This window comes from Tachypleus tridentatus, chromosome 13 (assembly GCF_004210375.1).
Source record: "Tachypleus tridentatus isolate NWPU-2018 chromosome 13, ASM421037v1, whole genome shotgun sequence".
Lineage (NCBI taxonomy): Eukaryota > Metazoa > Arthropoda > Merostomata > Xiphosura > Limulidae > Tachypleus > Tachypleus tridentatus.
The window spans coordinates 229,086,211-229,101,249 of record NC_134837.1 but is presented as its reverse complement, the minus strand read 5'-3'; the positions used below and the strand labels follow the sequence as shown (position 1 = coordinate 229,101,249).

The 15,039-nt window shown below is 32.3% G+C and overlaps 1 protein-coding gene across 3 annotated transcripts in view; it reads left to right on the top strand.

The window, feature by feature from the left end:
- Positions 1-752: 752 nt before the first annotated feature.
- Positions 753-15,039, top strand: part of LOC143239131 (T-box transcription factor TBX20-like) — a 37,856-nt gene continuing 23,569 nt past the window's right edge. For all 3 annotated transcript variants that reach the window (XR_013021027.1, XM_076479975.1, XM_076479974.1), the window contains exons 1-3: positions 753-1,165; positions 2,883-3,081; positions 3,858-3,974. Coding sequence is in view for 2 of the 3 variants with exons in the window: in XM_076479975.1 (XP_076336090.1) it covers positions 955-1,165; positions 2,883-3,081; positions 3,858-3,974 (527 nt within the window). In the remaining variant the exon portion in view is untranslated. The remainder of the gene's footprint in view (positions 1,166-2,882; positions 3,082-3,857; positions 3,975-15,039) is intronic.

The following is a 15,039-nucleotide window of genomic DNA, read 5'->3' as shown; positions in this document are numbered from 1 at the left end:
GTAAACACTCACGTGTGAAAAATAGAGCTAGCTAGTGTTCCCATCAAGTGAAGTGTACCAACATAAAAGTAAGTCGCACTTCGTGGACCTGGGCCATCGATAAAATACTCAGTTCCAGAACACAGAGTAGACTGAAGTTGTTTGTGAGTTTGTAAAATTTGTGTATATAAATAATTATTTGTGGTAACTGTTATTATAAATTGTACTGTTTTTTGTATATTAAAATATATTTCTGTTAAAAAATAAAACTGTCTTTATTAATGTTGTTGCAAAATATCATAAATGTGATACACATTAACGTTTAAATAATTTCTAAATTTAAATTTCCAGTTATTTGAAATCCTAATACCCAGTGTACGTAACATGATAAATCGGAGACTCGTCTAAGATCAATTATAAAACATAATGAAATTTTCTTTATTTGGTCATCATTAATATTTATTACATATATGTCCTTATCACTAACGTACTTAAACATGTGTTTAATATACATTTAATGTTTCATCAGTCAGACTTTGTTACATGCACTCCAGAACTCTTCGTTTCCTTATTTGTAAGGTGGTGTTAATTGGAAAATGTTCTCATTTCCTGTGTTCAAATAGCGTGGTCAACCGATCGCATATGTCCAATTAGTGTGCACCCTGGATGAACAGTCCATTTATCGTTCTGAGAGACAAATATTAGTTGACCCCTAAAAATCAGAGTTAGAGACGGGCTAACCACTCCTTCTCATTGCACGAGCGCATACAAGAGCCACCCACTTCATCAGTCTTAAAACTGTTGACGATAAGTAAGATAAGCGTTGGCTGACTGTTTTTCGATACTTTATCTCACCAGTCATGTTTATAAACCATAGTTTCAACTGAGTATTTTTTCCATTTTAGTTCAGTTGACTTTGCAGGAGTTTGATTAATTAGAACGTGTGAATTACAAAATAAAAACCTACAACGGAATATGACCCTTAAAAATTATGCTGAATATTCCACTGTACAGTTGAGCTCTCGTGCAAAAGCTTTTTCTATTGACGCTCTCCTTCATGATCAGTCGACAAACTTTTCCAGAATAAACAAGAATTCTGCTACTGAAGGAAAATGTGCTCAAAATACCACTTTAGAAAAACCTTTGGAAACGTCTTCAGAGAAAGATCTGATCGTTGAAGAAATAGGTCAGTGCTGAACCATTGTGTACATACAATATTTGGTATAGGCCAGTGATATACCAGTTTGTATACACTATATTTGGAATACTTCGCATTGTTATAGTTATTACTAATTATAAACGCCAACTAACTACTGGGTTAGTGTTATGTATTTGTATTGTTATAGTTATTACTAATTATGAACTCCAGCTAGCTGAAGAGTGAATACTCTCATCTGTTTCGCTATAGTTTAATATAAATGTTAAAAGTTAACAAGGTAACATCTAGATGCTACTGGTCTGCTGCTAGAGAGTAAAATACAGTAAGGTAACAAGTAATAATTACTGGTCATAGTGATACACTATATTTTAAGTAAGAATAAAATACACCAGCTTATTAAAACTGATGTTGAACTTACTAGCTATTGACTGTATATTCGTTGTATATTTTTCTAACTAAAATGTCTCTTTTAAGAAACAAGCTAATTATTCTAGGCTCTATATTATTATTCAACTTTTTATTTTTTATTACTATGAGATCATTTTCCATTTTCGAAAATAGCTTCGACCAACCTAAAAGTATTATTAGGGTAAGGCAAAATCTCATTTTTGAGGTTGGAAATAATTTAATTAATGACAATTTAGTAATTTCTCACAGTGACATAAAAGCTTCAAATTGTATTGTCTCAATAGTTTAACATTCTCTGTTCAAGTAATAAGAAAATGTAGCATTTCTATTCCAGTTTATGATACACATGGTTGAAGTACAAAATGTATTTTGCCATTGAATGTAACGATTTGCTAACAATTAGAAAATGCAATACTTTTTATAAATTATGAATTGTATAAATTCATGTCACTGATTATAAAATTCGTCTTTGGTTAAAATAATAAGATAATTAATTATGCCAAAATGTTTTGACATTATGAAAATTTAAACGAAATTTGTCAGTAATTAAGATTTTCACACATTTTATAAGCCTGCAGTTCGTTCACTTTTATTCTAAATGTATACTCTAATTCCACATTTAAAATGAAAATTAAATTAACATCAAATTAGTAACACCGGTCACCACTAATGTTAAACGAAAAGCTGATTTAATAATTGCAAGTAACTCATGACCAGATACACAAGTTTTAAAAAAATATTTAAAATGGTGAAAATGGGAAAATAAAGCAAAACCTGGTAAGGCTCACATTCAGAAACATGAAATCAATAATTGAGATACGTTCACAAATAATAATCAAATTTTACTCAGTATTGGATAGGTCTTTCTAACAGCAATTTAATTTAAGGTGCATGAATCTCCAAAAGAATCACAAAAACTATAACCTTCAGGTTGATCAAAAACGAATAAAACTGAATTCGATATATTATTGTAAAATATCGATAACACACCAAAGTTAATTTATGGGATTATATAAAGAAGTGTAACATATAACCAGGAAGCATTAGAATGTGAATCTAATCGAAATTCCGCCGAATATAAATTTTAAATTCTTACATATAAACGTAGACACTTTAAGCAGTATAAATAAAAACTTAAATGTTTTGGTTGTTTATCAGTCAACTTTTTAATAAAGCATAACAGTCAAACAAAGGATTAAAAGTTACCCAGATTCGAGCCGTGTGTTAGGTGATAGGTTTTCAATACATTATATATAAATCTTAAACTTATAAACGCTTATAAACTATTAACATTACTCACTTGTTTGGTAAGTCAATGAATTTATTTGTATTATAGGTTTTCGCCAATTTCCTCAGTTTTGTATTAAGCCTGAAAACCCCTTTACTGATTCCACCTGTAGAAAGTACGGAACTGGCGTTCTAACAACCGTAGGGTCAACTCTTGACACCCACATCACTGTGGAGTTGTGCAGGCAAGATCTGTGGAAGAAGTTTCATCTGTTAGGCAATGAAATGATCATAACAAAAGCAGGGCGGTTGGTATATTACAATATCTATCCATTTGTGATGAACTACGTTATTTAAAATCGTTGTCTGTGGTGTTTGTAAGAAGTAAGGTCCATCGCTACGCATGCTTTGTTTAGCTAACTTTACCAAATGTCTTATATCTACTATTCCAGCAACTGTTTTATAGAACATCTTACACATGGAGTTTTCGAACATTCTTTAACCTTTTACCTCACTGTAACATTTGGTTTCAATGGAATTATTAAACATGAACTGTACAACAGCCTCCACGTTTTTAAATGTGGCAAAAGTTCCTGAATTTGAAAATGAGATACTAGGTTTTCTAGACGTTGGCTAATTAAGCCTTACAAATGCTAAATGCTAGGAAACGAAGGTCTTAGATTATGAATTTATCAATTTTTCAGCTGCTTTATATCAAAGAATGAACTTTTAACACATGATAAGTTTTAAGATCGCTTTGTTTTGGGAGTACAAGTTTTTCTAGACCTTTTCAGGTTTAATGTTGATTTTAATTAAAAATTACTCTTAACACTGATTAAATTAAGAAAAGAATTATCAGTAAAAGGATATTTTAAAGTTTTTTTCCGAAGCGCACATTTTCAAGGAATGCGTCAGCTTTAAAGTTGCTTCGTACGGTTGTTTCACTCAACTAGCAATGAATTGTTTGATCATATTGTGTTTATTTAATAATCATATTACTACACCTTCTTTTTCCCGACCTTAAAACTAATAGGATTTAAGAGTTTAAATTTTGAATTATGTAGAAGTTCACTGTTTATTATAGACGGCTGTTCCCGGCATTAAAAGTGAAGATATCAGGACTTCATCCAGACGGACAGTACTCTGTGTGGATAGACATTGTGCCAGTAGATTCCAACCGATACAGATATATGTACTCCAAGTAGGATAAATAATTTTGTTCAAAGCTAAGTTTAATGCAAGCTGGCACAAAGCATCAGTTCGTGCATTAAAGTAAAAGCATATTTAATAAATTCAGTTTAATACATTAAATAAAAAATAACAACAAACAAGCATTTAATAACACAACAAGATTACTTTTAATCGCAAAGTTAATTCATGTTATTATTTATATAATTCACCTTTGATTATACTAATGAAATAATTGTAGAAATATATTTCAGCAGTTTGAAAGATTAAATGAAATGGCCAGGTGGTTAAGGCACTCAACTCCTAATCCGACGGTCGCGGGCTTGAACCCCCATCACACCATATATACTCGCCCTTTTAGCCATGGGGGGCGTTATAATGCGATGATATTACTCTCACTATTCGTTCGTAAAAGAGTATCCCAAGAGCTGGCGGTGGGTGGTGATGACTAGCTGCCTTCCATTGTCTTACATTGCTAAATTAGAGACGGCTAGAACAGATAGCCCTTATGTAGCTTTGTGTGAAATTCAAAACAAACAAACTGAATGAAATGTATCAATAAGTATTTTCACACGTCTTATAAATCTATTAGTTCACACACGTTAGTACATCTAGAATTGTTGTAATGAAGTCAGTGGTTATCTCTCATTTAACCAATTTCCACTGAACTTCTGTATTTCGCTTTTCATTAAAACTTTGAAAATTAAATCCCAATGATTTTTTAGTTACTAAAGATTTTCTAAAGATGTCAAGTTCTCATATTAAGCACATGACTATGTACAATTCGTGAAAATGTTTAAGGTGGATAGGTGGCATAAGATCACAATTTGATTCAACGTAAGTTTTACGCCATTAGTGTTTTTGATAAACTCGGAAGAACGGTTTGGTTTGGTTTATTTTGAATTTCGCACAAAGCTACATGAAGGCTCTCTGCGCTAGCCATCCCTAATTTAGAACTGTAAGACTAAAGGGATGGCAGCTAGTCATCACCACCCACCGCCAACTCTTGGGCTATTCTTTTATCAATGGATAGTGGGATTGACCGTTATATTATAACGCCCCCACGGCTGAAAAGGCGAGCAATAAGAACAGTTAAATAAATGTTTATGTAATATTATTCATAAAACGATGTCAATAAAAGAATGCAGCAAGACAAATAACAAAATGTTTGTATAACAGCATTCTTAAAACGTTAATAATAAATAATGAAGCACGCCAGTATACGTAATATGAATTAATGTTTCCGTAACGAATCCAGCAGTACAAATAATGAGTGCATGTTTTTGTAATGAAGCCCAATAGTATATGTAATATAGGCACGTGTTTCCGTAATACTCCATGCCAGGCCTTGGACGGACTATTAAAATTTGAACTTGCTAAAGGATTACTGAGGTAGGTGTAACTGCTGTAATTAACTACGTGGTTAAGGCACTTGACTCGTAATCGGAGGGTCGCGGGTTCGAATTCTCATCACACTAAACATACTCGCCCTTTCAGCTTTGGGGGTGTTATAATATTACACTCAATCTCACTATCCATAAGTAAAAGAGTAACCCAAGAGTTGGCGGTGAGTAGTGATGACTAGCTGCCTTCCCTCTAGTCTTACACTGCTAAACTATGGACGGCTAACGCAGATAGCCCTCGAGTAGCTTTGTGCGAAATTCAAAAACAAACCAAATCGTCATTATTTAGACGTCTGATACTACTATCTTACTTGTCTTCACAGTTACTACCACTTCAGACGTATTCTGCATTCTGAAAGCCATTTATGTTATCTAACTAATGTTAGCTGTTACGTTCTATGATTTATCACGGACGAGTCTCTGATTTATTGTTACGTACATTACGTATTACGACTTCAGATAACTGGAAATTTGAATTTAGAAGTTAATTAAATATTAATATTTATGATATTTGCCAACAAGACTGATACACAAAGTTTTCTTTCTTAACATAAATATATTTTAATATACAAATAATAATACAGTTTATAATAACGGTTATTACAAATATTGGTTTATATACCAATTTTGCAACTCACAGACAATATTCAGTCCTCTATCTGTTGTGGAACTGAATATTTTATCAACGATCCAGGTCCATGAAGCGCAAATTAATCTTATGTTCTTACATAGATTCAATTAACTTAATGGGAATACCACCAGCTGGCTCTATTTACACGTGAGTGTTTTCTGCTGAAGTTATGCAATGGCTTTGTAGAAATGCTAAGTTCCGAACTGAGTTCACTGAAGTTAAATGGTTTGTAATATTCGAAATCTGTAAACATTCTTAATCAAATAGCTGTAGTTTTCTTATTAATAAGCGTTAATCACAGATATATCTTCCAAGGTTTTTAATATCCGAACTGTAGCTGACCGTTACATAACGTGTACAATAAAAAAAGATATTATTCAAATTGGCTCAGAAAGTTTTTAACTTTCCCCCTGTCCTTTATGAAGCCATAGCTGTTATAATTCGAGCTCCAGAGACTTTCTTTGCATGAGGCATACTACTGTAAGTTGTAGTTGGTATTTCAGCAAACATGCAATTATTGTTTCCTGTCTCTTTCCGTAATTACGGACATAAATATCAAAGATAGTAAACAAACTACAATCATAAAATGCCAAGAAGAATATATAAATTTTAATAAACTGTAATAAATGTCTATATAATTACAGTTACGACAGAAAGTGTTCGTACCCCTGCGTCCCTAGTGCATATTTCTTCATTTGTTTAGATGCTGTGGATTTTAATACTTGCCTGCGATACCCAGCAGTTAAAAGTTTTGCTACATCTGGCGTCCTTTACTAAATAAGTTAATCGGTATGTAATTTTTTATCAGACCATTCAGCCCAAAGCATCTTTTGTACTAAAGGTTGTTACGTATTGCGATTAATCTCGGACGTATCTCTTATTTACAATGTTACGTACAATATGTGTTAAGATTTAAAACAGCCGGAAATATGAATTTGAATTTAGAAGTTAATTAAATGTCAATGTGTATGAAATTTATGATATTTGCCAACAAGATTGATACACACAATTATCTTTCTTAATACAAATATATTTTAATATACAAACAACAATACAATTTATAATAAAGGTTATTACAAATAATTATAAATAATGGTTTATATACAAGAGTTTTACAAACTTACAAACAACAATGAATCTTCTATCTACCTGGTCTGGAACTGAATCTTTTATCAACGGTTCACGGCAAACGAATTAATTCAATGTTGATTCACAGATACACTTCTCTTGACAAGAAAGCTAACAACCTCTATTCTTGACTGGCCTCACGCAATTAATAAGCTCACTTTTCACTGAGGAAGATATATAATGTTCTCTTAGAAACACTAATGTCTGAAGTTAATTATCTGAAGTTGAATTGTTTATAATGTTCGAAATCCATAAACGTTCCTGGTGAAATATCTGTAGTTTTCCGATTAGTAAGCGATAATCACAATTATAGCTTCTGAAGTTTATAGTATATTGATTGTAGCAGAGAAACAATATTAAACCAACTACCCGCGTGTTGCGATGGCAACCTTTTATACTCATTAGGAGAGATTATCGAAAATTCAGCTGGCAATAATACTGACAATCACTAGTATTTTGCATACACAGATCGTACGTTGTTGATTCTTACGCGCGAGAATCTTCGGCAAATTTAGAGAACAGGTGGGGTTTTCACAATACACATTTAACAATATACATTAAATGCATTTCTAAATATATATAAAACTGAAACAAATACAGGTATTAGAATAAGCGTATAACAGAAAACCCGTTAAAATGTCTTTCCACTTAATTTATCCTGTAAGTGATAAGTGCTTCGTTATCATTAAATAGTTGAATGTTTTGCCCTTAGGTTTTCATCTTTTCTATATGATTAGAGAGGCTATAAATAGATCTTTTGGATCTGTGTTTATAAATAAAATTTAAGAAGCATTCATATAGAAGGTTAGTTTTTGTACATATTGTTTGTGAACTATTGGCTGGTAAAGTTTGATTCAACCAATAAATTTTAAGAATACATAGTTTACATTTAAAAAGTATATGAGTATACTTTACCTATATGATTTAATTTATCTTGATTCGTAATAACTAAGTGGAAAAATGTCTGTAATACGTTCTCCTTGCTTCTAGATCACACATAAACTATCGAAGTTTCAACCTTGGACTGATATTTGTTAACGTTACCTCCTATATAAAAGATAGAACATAGATAATTTACTTTGAATCACTAATCATGGTACTGCTTGGTATGTAGGGATTGGCCTAAAAACGAATGTCTGTTGCATTAAGTCTCTTACTTTATGATACTTACAAATACAAATAACTACTGATGTTGACTTACAGCCTTATTTGTGCACCTAATTGCCATTATCGAATATCTCACTGCTTGTATATCAGTAGTATTACTTTGTTTTTCTACCACATGTATTTTTGTAAGGAAATAATAAAATGTAAAACCATTTAACAGTTAATTCAGCTTATAAGCATATGTTATTTCCTCGTTTCATGAATAACGATTGTATATCTGGTTGCTAGAAAGCATCACAAATTGTTCTTATGTAACGGCAATTTATGACTTCATTGGACAAACATAATATCTGTCAAACAATTTCAGTGAAAATGAAAAAAAATCAATAAATAATAATCTAAATTAATACTCAAGGTATCAAAAAGTTCAAGTATTTATGGAACTGACGGACCTGTGTGCATGCTATGGATATCTCAGTTTAAAAACCAGCTTCTTAATTATCAAAACTATGCACTATTTAGTATTTTTATACGTTTTGGCTTTGGCATCCCTTCATCATACTTAATTTTTTGCAATTTTTAAATCCTTGTAGCATTACCTCGTACACAATAAATCGTATAATAAGTAAAAGCATCTGTTAATGAAGAAAATCATATTTTTCTTAGACTGATACAAATGACATCCTTTTATTCTCACATTCAACTAAAGATAGCTTTTTATTGTACGCCTATTATTCATTTACCAGTTATAAGCGAGATGTTATGCGATCAGTAATGCTAAAAGATGGTGCCGAACAGATATACCTTCCTGAACTGATTGCTAAACGAACAGATATACCTTCCTTAGTAACTAACAACAATACTCAACTGACGACAAACAGATATACCTTCCTGAACTGATTGCTAAAGACAAACAGATATACCTTCCTGAACTGATTGCTAAAGACAAACATACTTGATATATAATAAGTTTTATTTGTGCACTAGAACGAAAACGTTCAATTTTAAAACATAGAAGGTGAAGCAAAGGTAAGAACTTAGCTGCTAGAAAGGAAAGATAAAGAATGCGACAAAAATGAGAAAAAATACTGAATGAGAACAGAAATAAGAAAAAGTGTTGATTAATAATAAGAAAAAATAGGTAAAAGTAAATAACTTTAAAATAATTGTTTTATTTTTAAGCACAAAGATACACAGTGAGAGCTATCTGAGCTTTTCACACCTTGGGTATTGCAACCCAATTTTCAACGTTATAAGCCCTCACACTTGTTAGATATATTAAGATATACATATGAATTGTCGAATGTTCACCACGTTCTGTAAGTTTTATCTGGCTAGGTAGGTTTATAGAGGTTTTATACAGTTGATCTACTTTTTCTGGATATGTTATGAGAGTACCTTGTGTGCACGTGACTTATTCTGTTTTTTCAAATGGGGATCCTTGATTAGGATGCGTATTTGTTACTTAAAACACGTGAACTGCTTTTGACACCGACCTTTGTGTTTGAAGATTCTCACATGTTACAAGATTACGTGCTTTGCTTAGTATAGCTGGAGTAAGACTTGTTGGTGGCATCTTTCTGGATGGTCCTTGTGCTCCCAGTTCATTATATTCCTTTGCGTTGCTATCTGTTTAAGCACAAAGTATATCCCCGTTTCTGAAATCCTCACTCCATTTATAATAAAGGTTATTATAAATAGTTATTACAAATAATAGTTTCTATACAAGAGTCTTAGAAACTTACAAATAATACCGAGACTTATAACTGGTCTGGAACTGAATCCTTTATTGACGTTTACAGAAAGCGAATTAATTCTTTGTTGATACACCTCCACACTTCTCTTGATGACTAGCTAACTTGAAGCATACATAAGTTTCCACCGACGACAATATCTAATGTACTCGTACAAATGCTAACGTCCAAAGTTAATTCATTAAAGTTACGTGGTTTGTAATGTTTGAAATCTATAAATGTTCCTGGTCAAAGATCATAGATTTCTTATTAATAAGCGTTTATCACAATTACAGCCTCATAGCTTTATAGTATCCTGACTGCAGCTGTCCAAAAATATTCTATTACTGTCTCCCTGTGTCTTGTGAAAGCTATCTTTTATATTCATCAGGCGAGATTCTCAAAAACTCGACAATATTTTATGATACGCTAGTGCTTTCGTGAAATATACATTGTTGATTCTTGCACTTGAGAATCTTCTACAGATTTAGAGAATAAGCAGGACTTGCGCAATACACATTTAACGACATACGTTACATGCATGAAACTAAAACAAATGTAAACAATGCATCTGTTACACTTCCCTACTTAGAGAATTAAAAATTAGCGTTAGACAATTTTAATTAAAATATCATATGTGTGTGTGTGTGTATATATATATATATATATATATATATATATACATTTGTTTATATATATATTGATAACAAAACACTTAGTACAATACACTGTCAAAGAATTATACAATTTCAAAAACTATGAGAATATATGTAGCACAATCAAAACAAATAACCTAATGATCATAAAATTACATGCACGTGAAAGTGTTTAAACACAAATGTTATCTTTTTGGCTTAACAGAATCAATAATCATCTGACTGAGTATTCTTCGAAAGCTGGGATAGGTTTCAAAGGAGCAACGGGAATTTTCTGGTTAGGTTTTCTAATCAGTTGACATATATGACAAGCTTTATAAAACTGAGAAACATTTTGCTTAATTTTTGGTCAAAATAGATATCTCATAATTTTGGGATGTATCATATTTTTATTGATCACATTTAAAATAGTTTATTTAGAATATGCTGTTAGAAGCTTTGGTATCTTCAACTAAAAATGGTATTGACTTATTTGGAAGTGCTCTGAGGTGGGCTGTTTAGGATGATTTTGAAAGTTTTATCATATGAAGATTGGTGAAGTTCTCTTAACTTATTCTCTCTTTTTGTGTTATATTCTGAAAATAAAGGACGAAAGGAAGGAGACTTGGTAAAGACAGGTTAAGTTTCAGTTAAAGCAGTTTTATTCTTTATTAGAGGTTGGCTCCTTATGGTAGTTTAAGAGAAGAATCGTAATCTCCTGGGTTTAGTTTTACTCTTTATATCTTGAAGCTGAATACTGATATATGTATGTATATGTGTGTGTGTAACATAAAGTCTAGCATAACTGTGTATATCATGATCAAAATATTAATACATTGCAATAAAATTCGTTATTGTTCACTATTTTCGGCCCTTTCATTTCCAAAAGGGTTCCTGTATTTCTGAAATGTAAAGAAATGGATAATGTCAAGTCGTACTTCAAATAACAGTGGGGAAAACTCATGTTTTGCATAAGAAATAGTTGTGTGTGTGTGTATGTGGAGGTGGATGGTATTTTGTATTTAAATATACAGATTTTATAAGATATAAAGGCAGTGCTGACTACCTAAAGTAATAAAACAGTTAAGTGACCTGCCTACACTACTAACATAGAGCTACCAAGAAATATGATGAACATACGGGGTATCTCAGTGAGTGTAAAGTTACACCTAATTGGGTTAAGCCCATTGCACAGCATAAGATACCAATCAAACACCTTGTAACAGATTTACTGTTATATATTTATTTTAATATCTGCGGTTATTTCAGTTTGATGCATGTAGCATATATTGTTTAATGTTTCTTGCGCAAATCCCGCCTGTTCTCTAAATTTGTAGAATATTCTCAAACGTAAGAATTAACAATATACGATGCGTGTAAAATACTAGTGATTGCAAGTACTATTGCGAACTGAACTTTCTAGAACCTTATCTAACGAATATAAAAGTTAGGTATCGCGAGATGCGAAGAAACAGTTATAGAATATTGTTGGTTAGCTATAGTCCAGATATTCTAAAGCTCAGAAGCTATAATTGTAATAAACGCTTATTGATAGAAAAGTACAATATTGGACCAGGAGCATTTATAGATTTCGAACATTACACACCATTTTACTTCAGTGAATTAACTTCCGACGTTACTATTTAAACAAGAATATTAGATATTATCATTGGTGAAAACTTAGCTGTACTTCAAGCTAGTTAGCCGTCAAAAGAAGAGTATAAATGTAAACGTCGATAAAACATTCAGTTCCAGACCAGATGTAAGTCCCAGCGTTGTTTGCAAGTTTGTAAAACTCTTGTATATAAATATAATTTATAATAATCATTATTATAGATTGTATTATTGTTTGTATATTAAAATATCTTTGTGTTAAGAAAGAAAATAGTGTTCATTAATTTGTTGACAAATATTATAAATTTAATATATATATTGGCATTCAATTAATTTTTAAATTTAAATTTCCGGCTACTTGAAATCTTAATCCGTATGGTACAGAACAGAATCAATCGGAGACTCATCCGAGATGGATCATAATATGTGATATAATATATTAAGGGCTTGTGTCCAAGATCTGAATCAGAAACGAAATTCATTCTAGATTAAAAGTCAAATCGTATTTCAATTTATATTTATCGGCGCCAACAAGATTTGATCATGTTTGATTGTCAAGATTTTTTAAAATCACCCTCCCTCAAACAACTAGAAAAATATAACAAAAGTGAATTGCTCGAAATTACCAAAATCTTAAAATTGGAGGCAAAAAACGTCAATGAGAAAAAATGAACTAAAAAGCGTATTATTGAAATATTAATCAATGATTATTTGTTGTCTGAGAAAGCACTGGAGGAATATTATAGTGTTTCAACTAACCAATCAGAATTGAACGATAATGATAAGTTAAAAATCTAGCTAACACTCAAAAAATAGAACTTCAATAAGCTCGTATCGAAGAGGAGAGAGAAAATAAAGTCTCGAGACGGAACAAGCCCGTATCGAAGCAGAGAAAGATTAGGCTGAAATGACTTAGTACCAAAGGCTTTTCGCGAAAAGTTTCGAGGTTGTCGCAATCAAGATAATCAAATTTATATGGAATTCGTCCACGAAAAAAAAGGGTTTGTTTTGACCGATGATGTAATTCTATGCATATTAGCAACAGTTTCAACAAACTAAGACAATTATGTCTTGTCTTAGATCTTTTGTGTCTGTTGGTTCTGTGTCTTTGATGTATGGCATTGTTAATCCCATATCCATACGTATTTTACATGATGCTGGGCGACTCAGTCATTGTTGTTAGAAGGTTCATTGCCTGTAGATTCGAGTTCTGCTACTGGTGAGCTTGTTATTTCTTAGGGTATTGAGGGTGGCTTTGTTAATGTTTCTAGTTTTGGGACCAGTTGTGGTTGTAATAAGACTTACTCTGCTAATTATGGGTTTCATCATTATTGTTGGGAAACGATTTCGAGGGGGGAAACTTGTTGCTAAACCCAAGATAGTTGGTGAGCTGATCACTGTTTCATCTACGGATGATGTTGTTGTTGAGGAGAATCCGGACGTGTTTCCGTCGTGTGCTGTGGTTCAAGCTCAGGCTGAGAAGTAAAGCCAAAAAGAGATGTTAGATGCATGTTCATGGACAACATTATAAATTTGTCAGATATTTCTTTTGGGTATGATATAGATCTTGTGAATGATTGTCCTACTGACAAAACTTTGATGAGTAACAATGAGAACGTGAAAGGTCTGGTTCAGTTGGTGAAGTTCCGCTTGCTGGAAGCAAACTGATCAATGATCAAGAAAAGGATCTGCAGATCTTATCACTATTTTAAATATGCACTCACAAAAGTTTCTTTGTTTGTTTTGCATTTCGCGCAAAGCTACACGAGAATTATCTGCGATAGCCGTCCCTCATTTAGCAGTGTAAGACTAGAGGAAGGGCAGGTAGTCATCACCACTTACCGCTACCTCTTGGGCTACTCTCTAACAACAAATAGTAGGATTGACCTTGACTATATAACGTCACCACAGCTGAAAGAAAGAGTATATTTGGTGTGACGGGGATTTGAATCTGCAATCTTCAGGTTACAAGTCGAGCAATATAACCACCTGGCCATGCCGGGCCTACACCCAAAAGATGAACTGAAGAAAGTCGCAAATGTTTTGCTTTTTGTTTTCAAAAATATCGTGCTCATCAGAAAATGGAGACCACCAAATATTCCAGCTTCAGAGGACTGGGCATATCATTCCGAAATATTGAAAGCTACCCATGAACTCACCATGGGAAGTCACCTAGCTTTCTCAACAAGAAGCGTGACAAAATTACGAGATACTTCTTTCTGCCAAAAATTAGGCAAGATGTTACCCAGTTATGTAAAACTTGTCATACATGTCAACTAATTAGAAAACCTAACCAGAAAATTGTTGTTGCTCCTTTTAAATCTATCCCAGCTTTTGAAGAACATCTCAGTCCTGTAGTTATTGATTATGTTAAGCCAAAAAGATAATATTTGTGTTTAAGCACTTTCACATGCGATGTAATTTTATGATCATTAGATTATTTTTTGTGATTGTGTTATGTACTGCCATGATTTTTAAATTGCATGGTTCTTTGACAATGTACTGTACTGAATGTATTGCTAGCAATTATATGTATATATATTCACATATAATATTTTAGTTAAAAATTGGCGTCAGACAATCTTTAATTCTTTAAAAAGGGAGTTGCAACGGATTTACTGTTCTATATTTATTTTAATATCTACGTTTGTTTCAGTGAATGCATGTAACGGATATTGTTAAACGTGTATTGCGCAAGTTCGCCTATTCTCTAATTTCTAGAAGATTCTCGAGTGTAAGAATCAACAATGTACGACATGAGTATGTAAAATACTAGTTATTGCTAGTATTGTTGCCAGTTGAACTTTCTAGAACGTCGCCTGAAAGT